A 14,170-nucleotide genomic window follows, 5' to 3' on the forward strand; every position below is an offset into this window, starting at 1 on the left:
GCTGGTTATTGCTGACTTCCTGCCAGATTCTGAACCCTAGGAAAGAAGAGTTTTTAAAAAATAAAAATCACAGAGCGCTTCCAACGGATCACCTGGCTCCTCTTCTCAGTAAGTGCTCTGACGGGTCCTGGGCTTGGTTGCATCGATGATGAAGAAAGAGTTTCTGTATTTTCCCCAAAAAAGCGGTTTGGGGTTCATGGAGTCCAGCTTTAAGTGTCTCAGTGTTGTCAGTGACCTCCAGGTTCTTCCTCGGCTTGGATGACGACATGATGAAGACAGAGAGGAAAAGTGTCTCCTGCAGAGACAAACTGCTCGTCTTCAGTTTAGAAAAACAAGAGAAGAAAACAGCAGTGTTTTTGTCTTTTTCCAAATGGGCTCTCCGTCTCCTTCCACACTTGAAACACCCACCCCACCCCCCCAGCCCCCACCCCCAAAACAGATTCATGCGGCTACACATGAACCAGCCGCCCAGGCCTCCCTCCCCGCCCGTCGCAGCCCAGCGCACAGTCTCATCTCTGGCCGTGGAGTGCCGATACAACGGGGGGCTGCTGGGAGCTGCTGGGCTGAGAGACCGGGGGCCACATGGGAGTCTGTTGCATGTGGTAGTGGTGGTGCATGTGGTGGCCGGTGGGCGACGATGGGGGCAGCCAGGCCGGCTGGTGGCTAGGCGGCGAGGAAGCCCAGAAGGAGCCGAAACCTGACGTGGAGGAGGGCACCGGGGGGGAGCAGGCCATGGACACCTGGGAGGGTCCGCTGCCGGCGCTGGAGCCGCACTCGGATGCCCGCAGTTTGGAGAACATGGTGATGGCGTCGGGGAAGTTTGGTGGCGTGGCGGGAGTGTTTCTGGGAGTACACATCTGTGGGAGGAAAACAAGAGGAGGGAAATTAACAGGGAGTAGGGTTGTCAGTGATTAACTGATTGTCAGCTAATCGCCATTGTGACGTGGGAGGAGACGCCGGTTCCGGAGGCGTGTTTCCCCACGTCCTGAATTCCCATTTCAACTTCTTCTTTAAATGATATCCTCAATTTTACTAAACACAGAAACGCACGTTTTAATGGATTCAACTTTGTTTTTGAGAAATCAGGTTTTATTCTTTGGCGAACAGCTCTAAATACTACAATACCCATGAGCCTCGGCCACCGTGGCCACGAGAAGGAGCCCGTCAGAAGAGTGAGAATTCAGAAAGCTTCATTGTTGAGTTTGTGAACAAAATACAAAAGTAAATCAATTTAAGCTGCTTCCTCTGGACTGTCATCTTTAGGATTCAGCGCACACAGACTGTGAAGCTGTGATTGGATGTTTCTTGCTGAAATGCACCTTGGGAGACAGTTTTCCTGTCTACAGGTCTCTTGTACTTTTGACGTTGTATCTAAGACCCAGATATTTTCTCGCACAGTCGTTCAAACTTTCTACTGCTGATTGGTCAATGAGAGTTTTATGTTGCTACAAGCCGTAGAGGCACAAACACTGGATGGGACTTCAGCTGTGGTTTCTGTGCCTGATCGCACACAGTCAGCCAAAACCGGGAACCGGCTTTAACCGTGTGGCTGATCGGTGTATTTTAAAATGCTGTTTATGGAGAAACGTGCTCTCTATGTTGCGTCGTTTCTTGATAATTCACCCGTTATTGATTGTAAACACGCTCCGTAATCAAAGTCAGCTTCGTTGGCTGAAAGTTAGGAAACACGCACAGATAAAGCCCTTCATCTATTTATGTATTGTTTGTTGGCCTAAAAGAAGCCAAACTTTATTATATCAAATCCAAATGCTGGAATCAGCCAGAGGTGTGGTGCTGTGTATACCCAGGTAAACAGGAGCTCATATATTCAACTGTGTGGGGGCGGATTTACCCTATACCGCTCTAAAAATAGCTACAGATGGGTATGAGAGCACAGGATGTCATGTACAACAATCAGCGACCTTGAGACTTTTATTCCCTCACTGTAGTCTTTAAGGCAGAGCCCCCCCATAGGCAACATAGGTCCCTGAAATCTGCACCAAGCCTGGGGAGAGGAGCTGCCCCAAGGGCAAACTCGGGGAACCAATGGCCCGGCAAGCGCACTGCTCACCAACCACAGGGGAAGGAGAAGTGTCTGACAGGGAGCCGGGAGGAGGCGACGAGCAGACCATAATGTCAGGTACTCTGACGACGTCAGAGGAGTGTTTTTAGAGTATTCAGATCCTGAACGCTGCAGTGCCGCACAATAGGAGAACATCCCCATTCCAAGCGTCTTAATGTTAGCACAATGTACTTAGCAGCATTTTACTGGTCACCTCATGTACTTGAATCTACAGCAAAGCATCGTATTTTATCTGCTCATCGTTTCTTTTGTGTGGAAAAATGTTACCATGAAATGTGCATTGACGCTACAGTGCGACCACCTCCCAAGACGCCAGTGGAATCGGCAGCGTGTGTAAGTTTCCCCCAGCGGACTGGAAAGTCGCGGTTCTCCTCCAGCCCGGCGGCTGCTTCTGACCGTGGCCGTGTGAGCGACACGCCGCTAAATGCCAAAAGTCTTCGGTGGGAACATCAATTAAAGTGTAATTAGAAAAGCGGTGCGTTGCAGGCAGCCAGAGCAAAGGGACACACACACACACAGATCAGGTAGCCAGCCAGAAATAGAGGAGGGGACTTCTCAGCTGTGCAGCAGGAGGCTGAGGCCGAGGAGGGGGGGGGGGTATATTTATAGCAAGCTGCAAAGAAAAGTCACTTCCAGGCAAACACACTCTCAGGCGTGTTCGTCAAGATGTTTCTCAACAGACCAAAACAACTGTAATTCAATCACACATCTCAGCCATTAACCCTCTGCACCGCTGTTTGCTTTCTCAGACGCTTTGTTTCTGCTGCTGGAACTGCCCCCCCCCATTCACTAGAGTGTCTCCTCACTTTATTTGTGACTATTTGTCTCAGTGCTCTTTGTTATATATTCATATGTTTGTTTTTCATCTTTTATTTAAACAGAAACGGAAAGTTGCTCATCTTCGCTCTGCACCGCTTCTTGTTCTGCTGCTGCTGCGACCAAAGGTGAACTCATCTTATTGGCTCACGACGCTCACGCAAAGCAAGAGAAGAGGAGGATTTTTAGTGTCTCAATACTTCACTGCAGCACATTTTTAGTTTTTTTAAACTGAAAAGTTTTTGTTTTTCCCACATTCTGACTTCCATACTCATATTTATTGGAAAAAGTGATGGTTAAACAATTCTTTTAATAATGTAATCAATGTGGACGACTCTAAGTGGATCCCATGTTATTACTGATAAACACAGACACAGTGCTCCGGGACATCTGACTCATTGTGCTGAGGATCAAGAGTAAACATTTGTCTCCGGGTCTGTTCCTGTCCGGCTCCTCGGGGATTGTCGGTTTCAGGTTGGATGTGTATGTACGTCACAAACAATAACACCCCTCATGACTCCCTGTCACACGGCGGGGGAAGGAATGACGACACGCGCACACCCTGTGTGCAGTGGTATTCCTAGCCTCCTGCCTCACCTCGCTACAGATAAGACGCCACAGAACCGGTTCTCTGTCAGACTGATGACCTTGAATGTCGTCGTGTCGGGTTTAGAACAAAGCAGCTGAGCATCTGGACCCGGTTCAGCATGTTAAAGACCTCTGGGAACTGGTCCTGAACTTTGACTCGTGAGTCAAAAGTCGAACTGAGAAGCTTTATATGAAGAAATACAAAGTCTGATCCTAAGATTCTCCATCATTCGTTCAAAATGTTGTAGCGTGTAAGAGGAGAGCTTCCACGAGGTGTGTTGGCGCTCCTATAAAATGCTGCTACGTTGTACGTGATTCAGTTTACGAACACACTGCATCAAATCCCCGCATTTGAGAAGATGGGAGCGGCAAAGCTTCGGCGCTTTGCTTGAAAAACTGACTAAGACGGTTATTTGATCATCTCAATAGGTGTAGGTGTGTGTTGTCAGGCCCAGGCTCTCACCTTCTGCCCCCATGTACGGCAGTGGTGTAATTTGTCGTAGCCTCATTTCAGTCGTCAGATTATACGTTTAGGGAACCCCCCCAGTTTGGTCTTCTTTGCGACGCGCTGCCCGTCCTACAGACGTGAACGGGCAGGCTCTGAAGCAGATGTGACTGATCACAGTAGCTCAGACTGATCCTGGTTCAGTTTGGTGGGCTCTTTCAAGCCAGACTTGTCACATTAACACTAGTTCTTGTCAGTTTGAAATGTTTGTCTGTGGCTCAGAAAGAACCAGAGACAAACTTGTTGTTGGCAGAGAGTTCATCTTTGATGAAGGGCTCATTATTGCAGCAACACTGGCTTCTTTCTCATCAGAGCTGACCCGACATGGCTCCACGATGGCCCTCGGGGGCCACGGGGGGGGGTCTATGCTGGAAATGGAAACCGCCCTGACTTGCTTCACTCTGTCTCTCAGACCTCTGCAGCCCCGTACAACCCTGCACAACCCCGTACTCTTCAGAGCCTAAGGCCAGATGATGTCAATGCACTGCACCCAAAATAATAACAAACCCAGGCCGCTGCCTCTCACACACTTCCTGGCTCCCTCAGGCTACGACACACTCCTCCCAGAGCAACGGAGAGGCACGTACACCAAAACAAGAGCAGTGGGAGGAGGGGGTGGAAAAAAGAAGGGCTTCAGACTGAAACCAAAACACGGCTGCCGCAGATGTTGTCATGCTGTTCCTGCATGATCGGGACCGGGCAAATCCCAGCGTGCGGCGTGGTCGTTGGGTTAGCGGGAGAAGATTCAGACACAAGACGCTTAAGAAAGGGGATTGCATAAGCAGCACCGGGCCGGGGACACAGACTTCTCTCTGTACACACTGACGCAACTCTGCACTGCCTCGCTAGAATTATTTCATTCATTTAGACTGAGCTTTGTCGAGTGAATCCTCCTCACGGGGCCATAATTACGGCGTTACGCGGCCGCTCGCACACCCTTCCCTCCGACAGACGGGCTCTCGGTCTAACCGTAATCACATCCAGCCGCACCCTGTAATGTGTTTCAAACCAAGGGAAGGGAGAAGTGTGAAGACAGAGTTTCCTGCAGCAAAAGCGAAATGACCCTAAATCACCCTGAAGCGTACTTTCAGAATCTAATCGGCTAAAAAGGGTCAGGTTGCAGCGTGTGTCTGAAATAATCGGACTCAAGTGTCTTTTGGTTTCACTTCATTTTTCGGTTCAACACGTAGGCAAATAAAAGTGGCCGTTTTACCCTCCAGGTTCCTGCAAAGCATCTTAGTTTCGACGTGTGCTCCACTGACTTAAAACCCGCTTTGTACTGAGGGAGAGAAAAGTTCCATTCACCTTCGGTTTTACTCACTGAAACACATCAGTCTATCAGGCGTGATGAGTGCACTTCCTTCCCAATGAAACATCTGCACAGCTCATGTTAAAAAATATTTCATGTCATGCGCGCGCCGGACAAACGGGAACCTCCCCGTAGAAGAACAAAATACCACATGTCCCCACAGCGTCTGAATCCTAATGGAAACGGTTCCGTAACGTCGATATTTAAAACCTGAGACCTGTGACCTGCTGCCTCATATTCAGCCTCCGGCCGCTGCTTCACCAGCAGGACGCCGGTCTTGTGTCCAAGGCCTGTTCCGCCTTTGAACGCGGCTTCTCGTAGTTTTCGGGGTGACTCAACCTTTGTGTGAGAGCTGTGTCACGTCCGACTCAGCTCTGCCAACCAACACCGATGCCTAATGTCGTCCGAGGTAACTCAGCCGGAACTGAGTCAACACAGTGCTACGGCGCAGTGTTTCTGACTCTCCGCCGCCACCACCAGTGGGCTGATGATGTAAGCTCTCAAGCGGGACGGCCTGGAATCTCTCCCATCCCCAGCGTCCGTCCCGTATGGTCCGAACGCGGCGCTAATCCCGTCTACAAAGCTCTGATTGGTCGGTATTCGCAGGGTCTTGACGGGATGGGAGGTTGTTCACACGCTGTCCCACGCCGGCTGGCCCCTCTGCCAACCTTGCCGCCACGCAATTTCAACTCCTTAAACCAGCTTCTTTTCTTGCGTTGCCGATGTGGTCTGTTTACATGTCAAGTTGCTTTTGATGTCGCGGGGCTCAGGAATTCCTGACGCGGAGGGTTTTTTTTCCGACTCCACAGCTCGTGCTGGAGGTCCGAGCACCGTGACGTTCATGGTGTGAGCACCACGCCGGACCCGTCCGTCGCTACTCGCCCTGCTCAGGTCGGGTGCCCGAAAACGGCCACGTCTACAGCGGCGGTTCCCTCACGACCGGTGCCCACAGATTTCAGTGTGTACAAAGTCCCGCTTTGTACTCTTAAGTGCTGCACTGCAGTGTGTTCTTTGGCGTCTGTGTAAGACTAAAAAAACCGAGCTGTTTCTAAAGTATCTGTTCAGCAGCAGTATCAGCGACAAACCAAAACACTACTGATCCCTGCTCATTCCTGATGCGGTAAAAGCTGGACCGTGACTGCCGGGAGTCCTGCTGGTGTGCGAAGCCCAGCTGGTTGTCTGAAATCCTCCGGTTCAGTCCAGCGGGTCAGTGGGTGCATCCGTCTCACCGTCCAGTACGAGAGGATCAGCCGCCGTTTAGCCACAGATGCCTCTCGTCTCATTAGTGTTTTTGAGTTTTTTATTTTTTTTCTGTTTAGGGAAACCAAATGCACTTACCATCTGGTGGTGGTGACTGGGGATGTTCGCCTCCTGGAAAAAGGAGCTTAGGGCCGTCTGGAGGGAGGAAGGGAGGGAGAGAGAGATTGTGTTATGAGCACCGTAACTTTGATTTATTTTCACTGACGCAGTGAAACATTTGCCTTATTTTCCTCCGCCCCACCCAACCCCTCACAGCCGTCCTACGGGTCAGCTGCCACGACTGATCGCGTGCGCTCAGGGTTCAAACTGTTATCTCCGTTCTGGGACCTGAAACCGGATTTGTAGAGCACAGAGAGGCTTTTTCGGCTTAGCACCAGGCTAAATGACCGACTGGCCAATGAAACCGAGACTTTAACTGGGACCGAATTTCACACCGAGCAATGTTTCTGTCTAAAAAGTTTTAAAAAAAAAGTCATTCTCAGCTACAACAAAGCAGAGCTGAAAAAAAAGAGTCAATTCATGATTATTTTCGATTTATCGTTTGGTTTGTAAAATTTCTAAAAGGCCAAGTTCACACATTGAAACGTCTAAAACCCAAAAGCAGCTGAATTTAGTTTAATAGCATTAAATTCACAAAGCTGGAACCAGACGATTTGAAGAGAGAAATTAGGAATCGATTGTGGACTGACTGAAGATGTCACCGTTGGCATTTGAGAGGTTAGATGAATAATTGATCGCTCGCGAGGACAATAAGCAGATTACTTATTGACGAAAAGAGTCGTTAGTTGCAGCTCTACAACGCGTCGTCTCCCGCTGGAGGCGGAGAAGCCGACGGGGAGAAAATCAGAGACGCTGTAAAAATGTAAACAGCAGGTCTCGCGGCTGCCTCCCTGCGCAAACAAGGAAATGAGTCGGCTCCTTGTATTGTTCCTCTTTGTTGTGAACACAGCCAAGGCCAGCGTGAACCAAAACACACCTCGTGACCTCGGAGGAACAGAAACAACGCTCAGATAATCAGATCCAGCCTAAACACACCAGGGAGCTGCTTTTTCCTCCAGACAGGAGAGAACATTCCTGTGAATCTGACTGCTCCGTGATTCATGTCGGTGGTGGGAACGAGCGGGGGCCAGTCACTGGGAATAGCTGTTTGGACTGGGTCTGCTCGTTGCCTCGTGCTTTTTTCCAGACTCTTAGTCAGATATCTTTTGATAATCAGATCGCTGAGCACTGGATTCCTGTCCCTGAACATTTCAAACGCCCAAAGTTTGCACTTTATTTCTTCATTACTGTGAACAAATTTTAAAATTTCCTGGGCCGATTATCTACGTCAAACAATACGCATCATCTATAGCTGCAGTGACTAATCACTTAATCAACAGAAATCGGCAACATTAACGGTCACTGATTAATGGTTCAAATCTTTTTTTACTACACGATGTCGAAATCCCAGCCGGTCGAATGTCGGAGGATATCATCTGGGAAACTGTGATGGGCATTGTCCTGCTGTTTTCTGAAGCTTAATGGACCAAATCGCTAATAAGCTGATCGAGAAAACAGTCCACAGATAAACCGATTCTCACCTAAGGCTAAATCCCCAGACGGTGTGTTTACTGGCAGGAAACGACCGAGAGAAAGCAGCAAATCCCCACGATGGTGGAGCTCCTTACATCTGATCATCTGATCAGTCAGCCAACTTTTTCCACGACAAACTGCTTCAGCTTTACATCTAAACACCTGTATATCTGACAAGGTTTTTCCTTCAGCCGTCAGTATTTTCTTTTCTTTAATTGTCTTGGTCTCACCGGCGAGTTTATATACACGAGTTGACGTGTACTTGTCTGTTTCAATAAAGTTTACGGGGGGGGGGGGGGGTGGACCCGGCCACAGGACAGAGTGTAACAGACAGGGAGTGTGAGCTTGTTTTACTGCTCAGCGTGGCCTCCATCTCCCTTCACTGGAGGCCTCTTTCTTGCCAACGCTTCAATGAATGCAGTGGCCCCCGCCCCCGCCCCCTCCCCCCTCGGTCTGGTTGTTTGACAACAGCAGCGGCAGCGCAGGAATGTCTGCCGTACAACGTGACACACATATCAAAGCCTGAAAGTGCTTTGCTGCTATTGTGTGAAGACACACACACACACACACACACGCTGCAGCCAGATTCACACACAGGAACGCAGAGTAACTGGCCACTAATGTTTACCAGGGATTATTTTGAAACCTCCTTTACGTGTTGTCATGTCGACAGTTGTGACAACACAGAGGAGTAAAGATGGTGAAACATGAAACATGACCAGAGCTCCTTGTTCATGAAATGTTGTACTGACACATTTCACTTGGACTCAGTGTTGGGTGACACATTTGAAAGAAGACGCACATTACTGCGCTGCTCTGGTCGTAAAGATGGAAGCTCTGCTCACAGCAACGGGCGAAAACGCGACCCACTGTGACGCCGAAACGACTAGTCGCTGACTCAACGAGTCGGTCCACACTGAAAACGGATGAAGTAAAAAGGTTCCGACGGTTCAGACGTTGTGAATACTTGCCGGTCTATCGCTGGGATCCGGACACTCCACCTGAGACGGCGATGTTGTGTCTTTCAGTATTTTCTGATATTTACAGACCAAAGGATTAAATCGAGAAAACAATCGGCAGACGAACCGGTGATGAAAGTAAGCGTCTCGTTCAGCCCTCGAAGGCATCGCGAACGTACCCAAAAGCCGCTGAGCCACTATTTGTTTAATTAGCTTGACTCTTTTCTGGTTTGGTCGCCAACAGCAACAAGTTCGGTCTTGTTTTTCTATATTGGCTGCAGCCGCTTCGCTTCTTTATCATCACATTACGCAAATATTAGGAGCTTATTTCGTTTTACACAGCGTACTGTAACTGGTGTTGCCTGTAAACTGAATTCTGCTCCGCACTGAATAACTTTCAACAAACGTTTTTCAATTGCCCGAGCAGCTTTTCAAGACATCGTACAGAAGACGTCCAGTGTCGTCAGCTAGGTCCCATTATCGTCACGCGGCGCTACGTCAAGCGTCGCGGTGGTCGCACACCGCTAACAGCAGGTCGCCGGTGTTTCAGCGATCTTTCCTTTTGTGGCCCGGTTTCGACGTGAGGCTCGTTGGCCACTAGACAGCTGTGGAGATTCGGGAACACGAGCGGGCTAGTCCGTTTCTCGACCCTCAGGGCAGCGGCCGACAAGGGTCAGCACAGTGGAGAGAGCTGTGGGGAAAGCGAGGAACGTGCAGATATTCAAACCGCATGTTGACACGTTTTCGGTTCAAACCCCGTGTTTGGGGAGAATTTTCTTTTCCTGGCTTCTGCTTCCAAAACGCTGAGGTGGAGAGTAGAAGCACTTCAAGGTCAACTTGAACTCTCCAGCCGGGTGAACACGACATACCGCCTCCGACACGAGCGCGGTAACGTGGTTAGCCGTTAGGATGACCCGCACTCTCGCTGACAAGTTTGATGTCAACTCCCCATTTCGCTTTCTCCTTTTGTGAGGGAATTTACTTCTGTGTGATTGTAGCTAATGCGATGAGGCCTTTGCGTACGTTGCACCGTCGTATTACCGTGGACGTGCGACGGACAGGAAACGCTGAGTTCAGCGTCACGGCGACTCGTGGGTTTGTCGGTTTTTCACAGCGTGTGGTCACAACATAGTTTGTTCTCTTTATACGGCAAACCCTGCCTGCGCTCTCACCACGTCAGGAGCTGTGAAACGATACAGGTAATGAGAATAATTAACCCTGATCATCCCTCAATCTCGCCTGCAATTAAATCCTCGCTAGTGATGACACATTTGAGGAAGCTGGAAGAAACAAAGTCCAACTAGAATAATGTTCACCGGCTGAAACCAGAGGAATGCTCGCATAACCGGTGCAGGGCTACGTCAAAGCCAGATGCTGCACATATCAGCGTTTCCTAATGGCTATGAAAGCAGCATTAACGCGGCGGTGGCTCGGCGCCGACGGACCTCTGGCTGGTGACTGAGGACAGGAGGAGCCTTCGGCCTCGGCTCACGGTCCAAACCAGAGCGCAGAGGAGAACCGGGCCGCGGCCGTCACACTGACAGAGAGCGGTCGAACGCAACGCCGCCACCGTGTATCCTCCAGCCTCAGATACATGCACGTTGGAGCCGAAGCGATTGGTCGATCAATAGGCAGGAAATTCATTCATCGTCCGAGTCGTTAATCGAGCGAAAACACCGACATTCTCTGGTTCCAGCTTCTCCAACGTGAGGATTTGCTGCGTTTCTTTGTTTTGGTATATTTGAGTCTTGGTCTGAGAAAAGGAAACATTTGGCGACGTCACCTTGGGCTCTGGGAAGCTGTGACTGATAAACTTCACTATTTTCTGGTGTTAAATAGACCAAACGATTAACCGATTAATCGCCAGGCAGTAAATAAATAAATGTATAAAAACCAGCCAAAAAACTGGCAAGAGGAGAGAGAGAGGTTTCTTCAAGTGATAAATTTGAAAGAGAGAGGACGAGGTGCAGGCACATTGAGCTTGTGCTCTTCTACTTTCTCTCACTATCGTTTCCTTTTTCTTCGTTTCTAAGAAAGATTTTTTTTTTTTTGGAGGACTCTTCCTGTTTCTGTGTTTGGCTGGGAACACACTTTTACAGCACTGGTGTTATATTTCATTTTTATTGAGATGTAACATTTTTCTCTCTTCCACATGAGAGGTCAAGGCTCAGGGGAGCGCTTGGATTAGCCCCCCCCAGGCGCCGGTAGGGATTGGCCGTCTTGCACAAGGGCACTTCAGCAGAGTGGAGGATGTGGTCTGATTTCAAAGGGTTTCGTCTCGATTCGTCTGCCGATTCTTAACGGATTCATCACTGTGTCTGTAAAATGTGAGGAGATAGGGAAAAGTTTCGCTTCCAATCTCCCGCAGCGCAAGGTGACGCACTCAGACGCCTCGTTCTGTCCGACCAGCGGCCGTCAGCCAGCTACCGTGGAAGACCAGCAGAGGTTCCGAGAGAAAACCAGCAGAGGTTCAAACGCGAGAACCCGTGGATCTGGCATCAACTTGCAAACGGACTCAAACCCGAAGATGCTGAAGTTACGGAGATGTAAACACAGGGAGAAGCAGCGAGACCGGTCAGCGTTCGGGGCCTTCGCCGGAGAAAATGTGGGAAACTCATTTTCCGTGGATCAAGTAGCAGTTAACGTTTTCCCTGAGAACCTGTTTGATTTCTGCCACTAAAGCTCCAGTCAAGCCGTTTATGTAGCCCCCAAATTACAAATCACTTATTTGCCTCAATCAATTTCAATGTACTGATTATCAGAATATCTGCAGACTAAATTTCTGTCAACCGACTAATGGATTTTAAACGGGCCAGTGTTTACTAGAGCTCTACTCTGCATCCACAGGACCAGGATCAAAACCAGGAGTCAGTCCTTTGTTGTTCTAGAATAAAAGGTCCCGCACTCGGCTCCGGAGCCAGTCTCTAAAGGTAAGATAAGAACCTCCAGAGAGGATCTGCCCCCCATCTCCGGTGACCCACCTGGCCCCGGCACTGACCACACAGCCGAAACAGATTGGCCATTAAAGGGGACGGGACCATCTGGAGGCTCGGGCTCGATGTCGGATCCCTCAGGTGTGGGGCAGAAGATAACTCGGGATGGAGCTACCGAGTGCTGATTGATAGAAGTAACGGTTTAGTGTAGGAAACAACAACAGAAGGCGATGTCTTCACACGTCTGGTTTTGTCTGCCCCACGGTCCAAACCCCGAAGAGACTCGGCTCTGCAGACCCGCTCCTTTGAACCAGAGAACAGATTAATCGTCTAATCATTTGTCCCTGGCACCGGGAGGCTCGTTCGTGAGAACAGCTGGAGGGCTGATGCATCTGGATCAGTCTATAAATGACTGGACGGGACCAGGATCAATGCCAGACCCCTTAGCTCTCGGTCCGGTGAGTCAGACCTCTCCGTCCCCTCCTGTGAAAACCAAAACAACGCCAGGGTTTTGTTGCTCAGCTGACAAACGATGAATCGGGGGAAAGAACTGTCCCCCGACCGGTCACAGGAGTGACAGAAGTCTCCGGTCGTGGAGGAAAAGGGACCCAGGCATCGATTCTGAGCGGCGCAGCAGGGCGGGTTTGATTTAACGCGCTGCGGGCTCACGGCGAACCAGCCCAGCCTGTAGTTCACCATCTTCGGCTTCTACGGGGAGGCGGAACCGGGCGGAACCGGCCGGTAGGACGGCGTCAGAGACCCGGAGGGAAACCCGCTCGTTTTCCGTGTCGGCCATTAAACCGCCTGTCCCGGGGAGGCCGGGTCACCCCGCCAGCGGCCGGGCTGACGGCGGCTCGCCCGGCCGTGACACGGCGGGTTCCTGCCGAGAATGTAAACAAAACCGGCCGCCGAGCGGAGCACCACGTCCTCAGTGCTAAGCTAACGTTAGCCACGGCGGCGCATGGTCGCCGGGAAGCACAGAAAACACTCAACACCGTCAGCACGAGGGCTCCATCTAGACCCGCACGCGGATCGCGCACGGTCGGGAGAGCGAGTGACAGGACGCCCAGGTGCGGCTCAAGTAAATCGCGCGGCGTCCGGACTCACCTCAAACTGCCAGTGGGCCGCCTGGAGGAGCTGCTTCGCCTGGTCGGCGGCGCAGCCGGCCGTCAAAACAAACTGATTGATCATGACCTGGTGCCTGAGCTCGTCCATATTCACCGACATGGCCGCTTTCCACGCACCGCGGGGCTGCTTCCAAGTCCGAGACGAAACGAAACCAAGCGAAGGAACCGAAATCTGGACTCGGATCGACTCCTCTGAACCTTCAGACCCAGCCCGTCTCCGTCCGGCTCCCACCGCTGAGTCCCTGCAGCCTGTGGCAGCAACAACAAGATTCTCATGTCATCACCAACAACAAAGAGGACGGCCGCGCTGATTGGACAACTCCGGGGCGAGAGAGTACTAGACGGGCGCTGATTGGCCGGCGGGGCGAAGCGTTCAAATTCACCGGGGCGCTCGTTTTACCGTGCGGGGACGCTGCCGGCGAGTGGGGTCGAATGCGATCCAAGCCGACGACGACCACTCCGCCCTCTGCGGTCCTCCAACACGCGAGTACACGCGCTGTGTTCATGTCCGTTACACTGACGCAATGTGTTTTCATAGAGCTGATTGGCTGCTTCCTCTGGCAGAGAAATAAATCACACGCATGTAAACACAGTAAATGTTTCGCTTTTAATAGATCCAGCTGTGGCAGGGCAGCGTTCCTCTCTGGCTCGGTCCCGAGTCCAGAAACACTCTGGCCCCGGTCCGAGTCCCGCATTCAGCGTCCCACTGAAGCAAAATCCGCTCGGAAATAATCTGAAAGTACCAGATGCGAAAGTGCTTATTGTGCAGGACGTCGTGTTTCACAATCACCGTGTGTCACATCGGTGGATTAAAGTGGAGCTGGTTTTATTGACTTTGGAAACCTGCCGCCGGGCGGGTCGTGAATTCGTTCACCAAAAGTGATGATACATTCATTTTGTATCGTTCATCTGAATGGGAGGAAATAAAGGTGCGTCTGAAGACGTTTCAGCTCGTGGAAGCCGGTCGTCTGGAAATTGGCGGCATTTGCCAACGCTGGCACGAAAACTAGTAACTACA

General features: G+C 50.7%; 1 protein-coding gene across 3 annotated transcripts; it reads right to left on the bottom strand.

Moving 5' to 3' along the window:
- Nucleotides 1-470: 470 nt before the first annotated feature.
- ubald2 (UBA-like domain containing 2) lies at nucleotides 471-13,480 on the bottom strand. 3 transcript variants are annotated; one of them, XM_040124131.1, is made up of 3 exons: nucleotides 13,133-13,471; nucleotides 6,640-6,696; nucleotides 471-857 (listed from the first exon to the last, which is right to left on the bottom strand). In XM_040124131.1, the coding sequence occupies exons 1-3, from the start codon at nucleotides 13,250-13,252 to the stop codon at nucleotides 510-512; spliced, it is 525 nt and encodes a 174-aa protein (XP_039980065.1). In that variant the 5' UTR covers nucleotides 13,253-13,471; the 3' UTR covers nucleotides 471-509. The 3 variants fall into 3 exon arrangements, with proteins under 3 accessions (XP_039980065.1, XP_039980068.1, XP_039980067.1); XM_040124134.1 differs by lacking the exon at nucleotides 13,133-13,471 and adding an exon at nucleotides 12,074-12,748; XM_040124133.1 differs by lacking the exon at nucleotides 6,640-6,696 and having other exon boundaries at nucleotides 13,133-13,480.
- Nucleotides 13,481-14,170: the final 690 nt, after the last annotated feature.

This window comes from Xiphias gladius, chromosome 3 (assembly GCF_016859285.1).
Source record: "Xiphias gladius isolate SHS-SW01 ecotype Sanya breed wild chromosome 3, ASM1685928v1, whole genome shotgun sequence".
NCBI lineage: Eukaryota > Metazoa > Chordata > Actinopteri > Istiophoriformes > Xiphiidae > Xiphias > Xiphias gladius.

Excerpts from the sequence above, each read along its gene's own strand:
- ubald2 (XM_040124131.1), bottom strand. The coding sequence starts at position 13,252 with ATGTCGGTGAATATGGACGAGCTCAGGCACCAGGTCATGATCAATCAG. Across the intron at positions 6,697-13,132 it reads CGGCCCACTGGCAGTTTGAG|ACGGCCCTAAGCTCCTTTTT; the intron begins GTGAGTCCGGAC and ends TCCTCCCTCCAG. Across the intron at positions 858-6,639 it reads CCAGTCACCACCACCAGATG|ATGTGTACTCCCAGAAACAC; the intron begins GTAAGTGCATTT and ends TTCCTCCCACAG.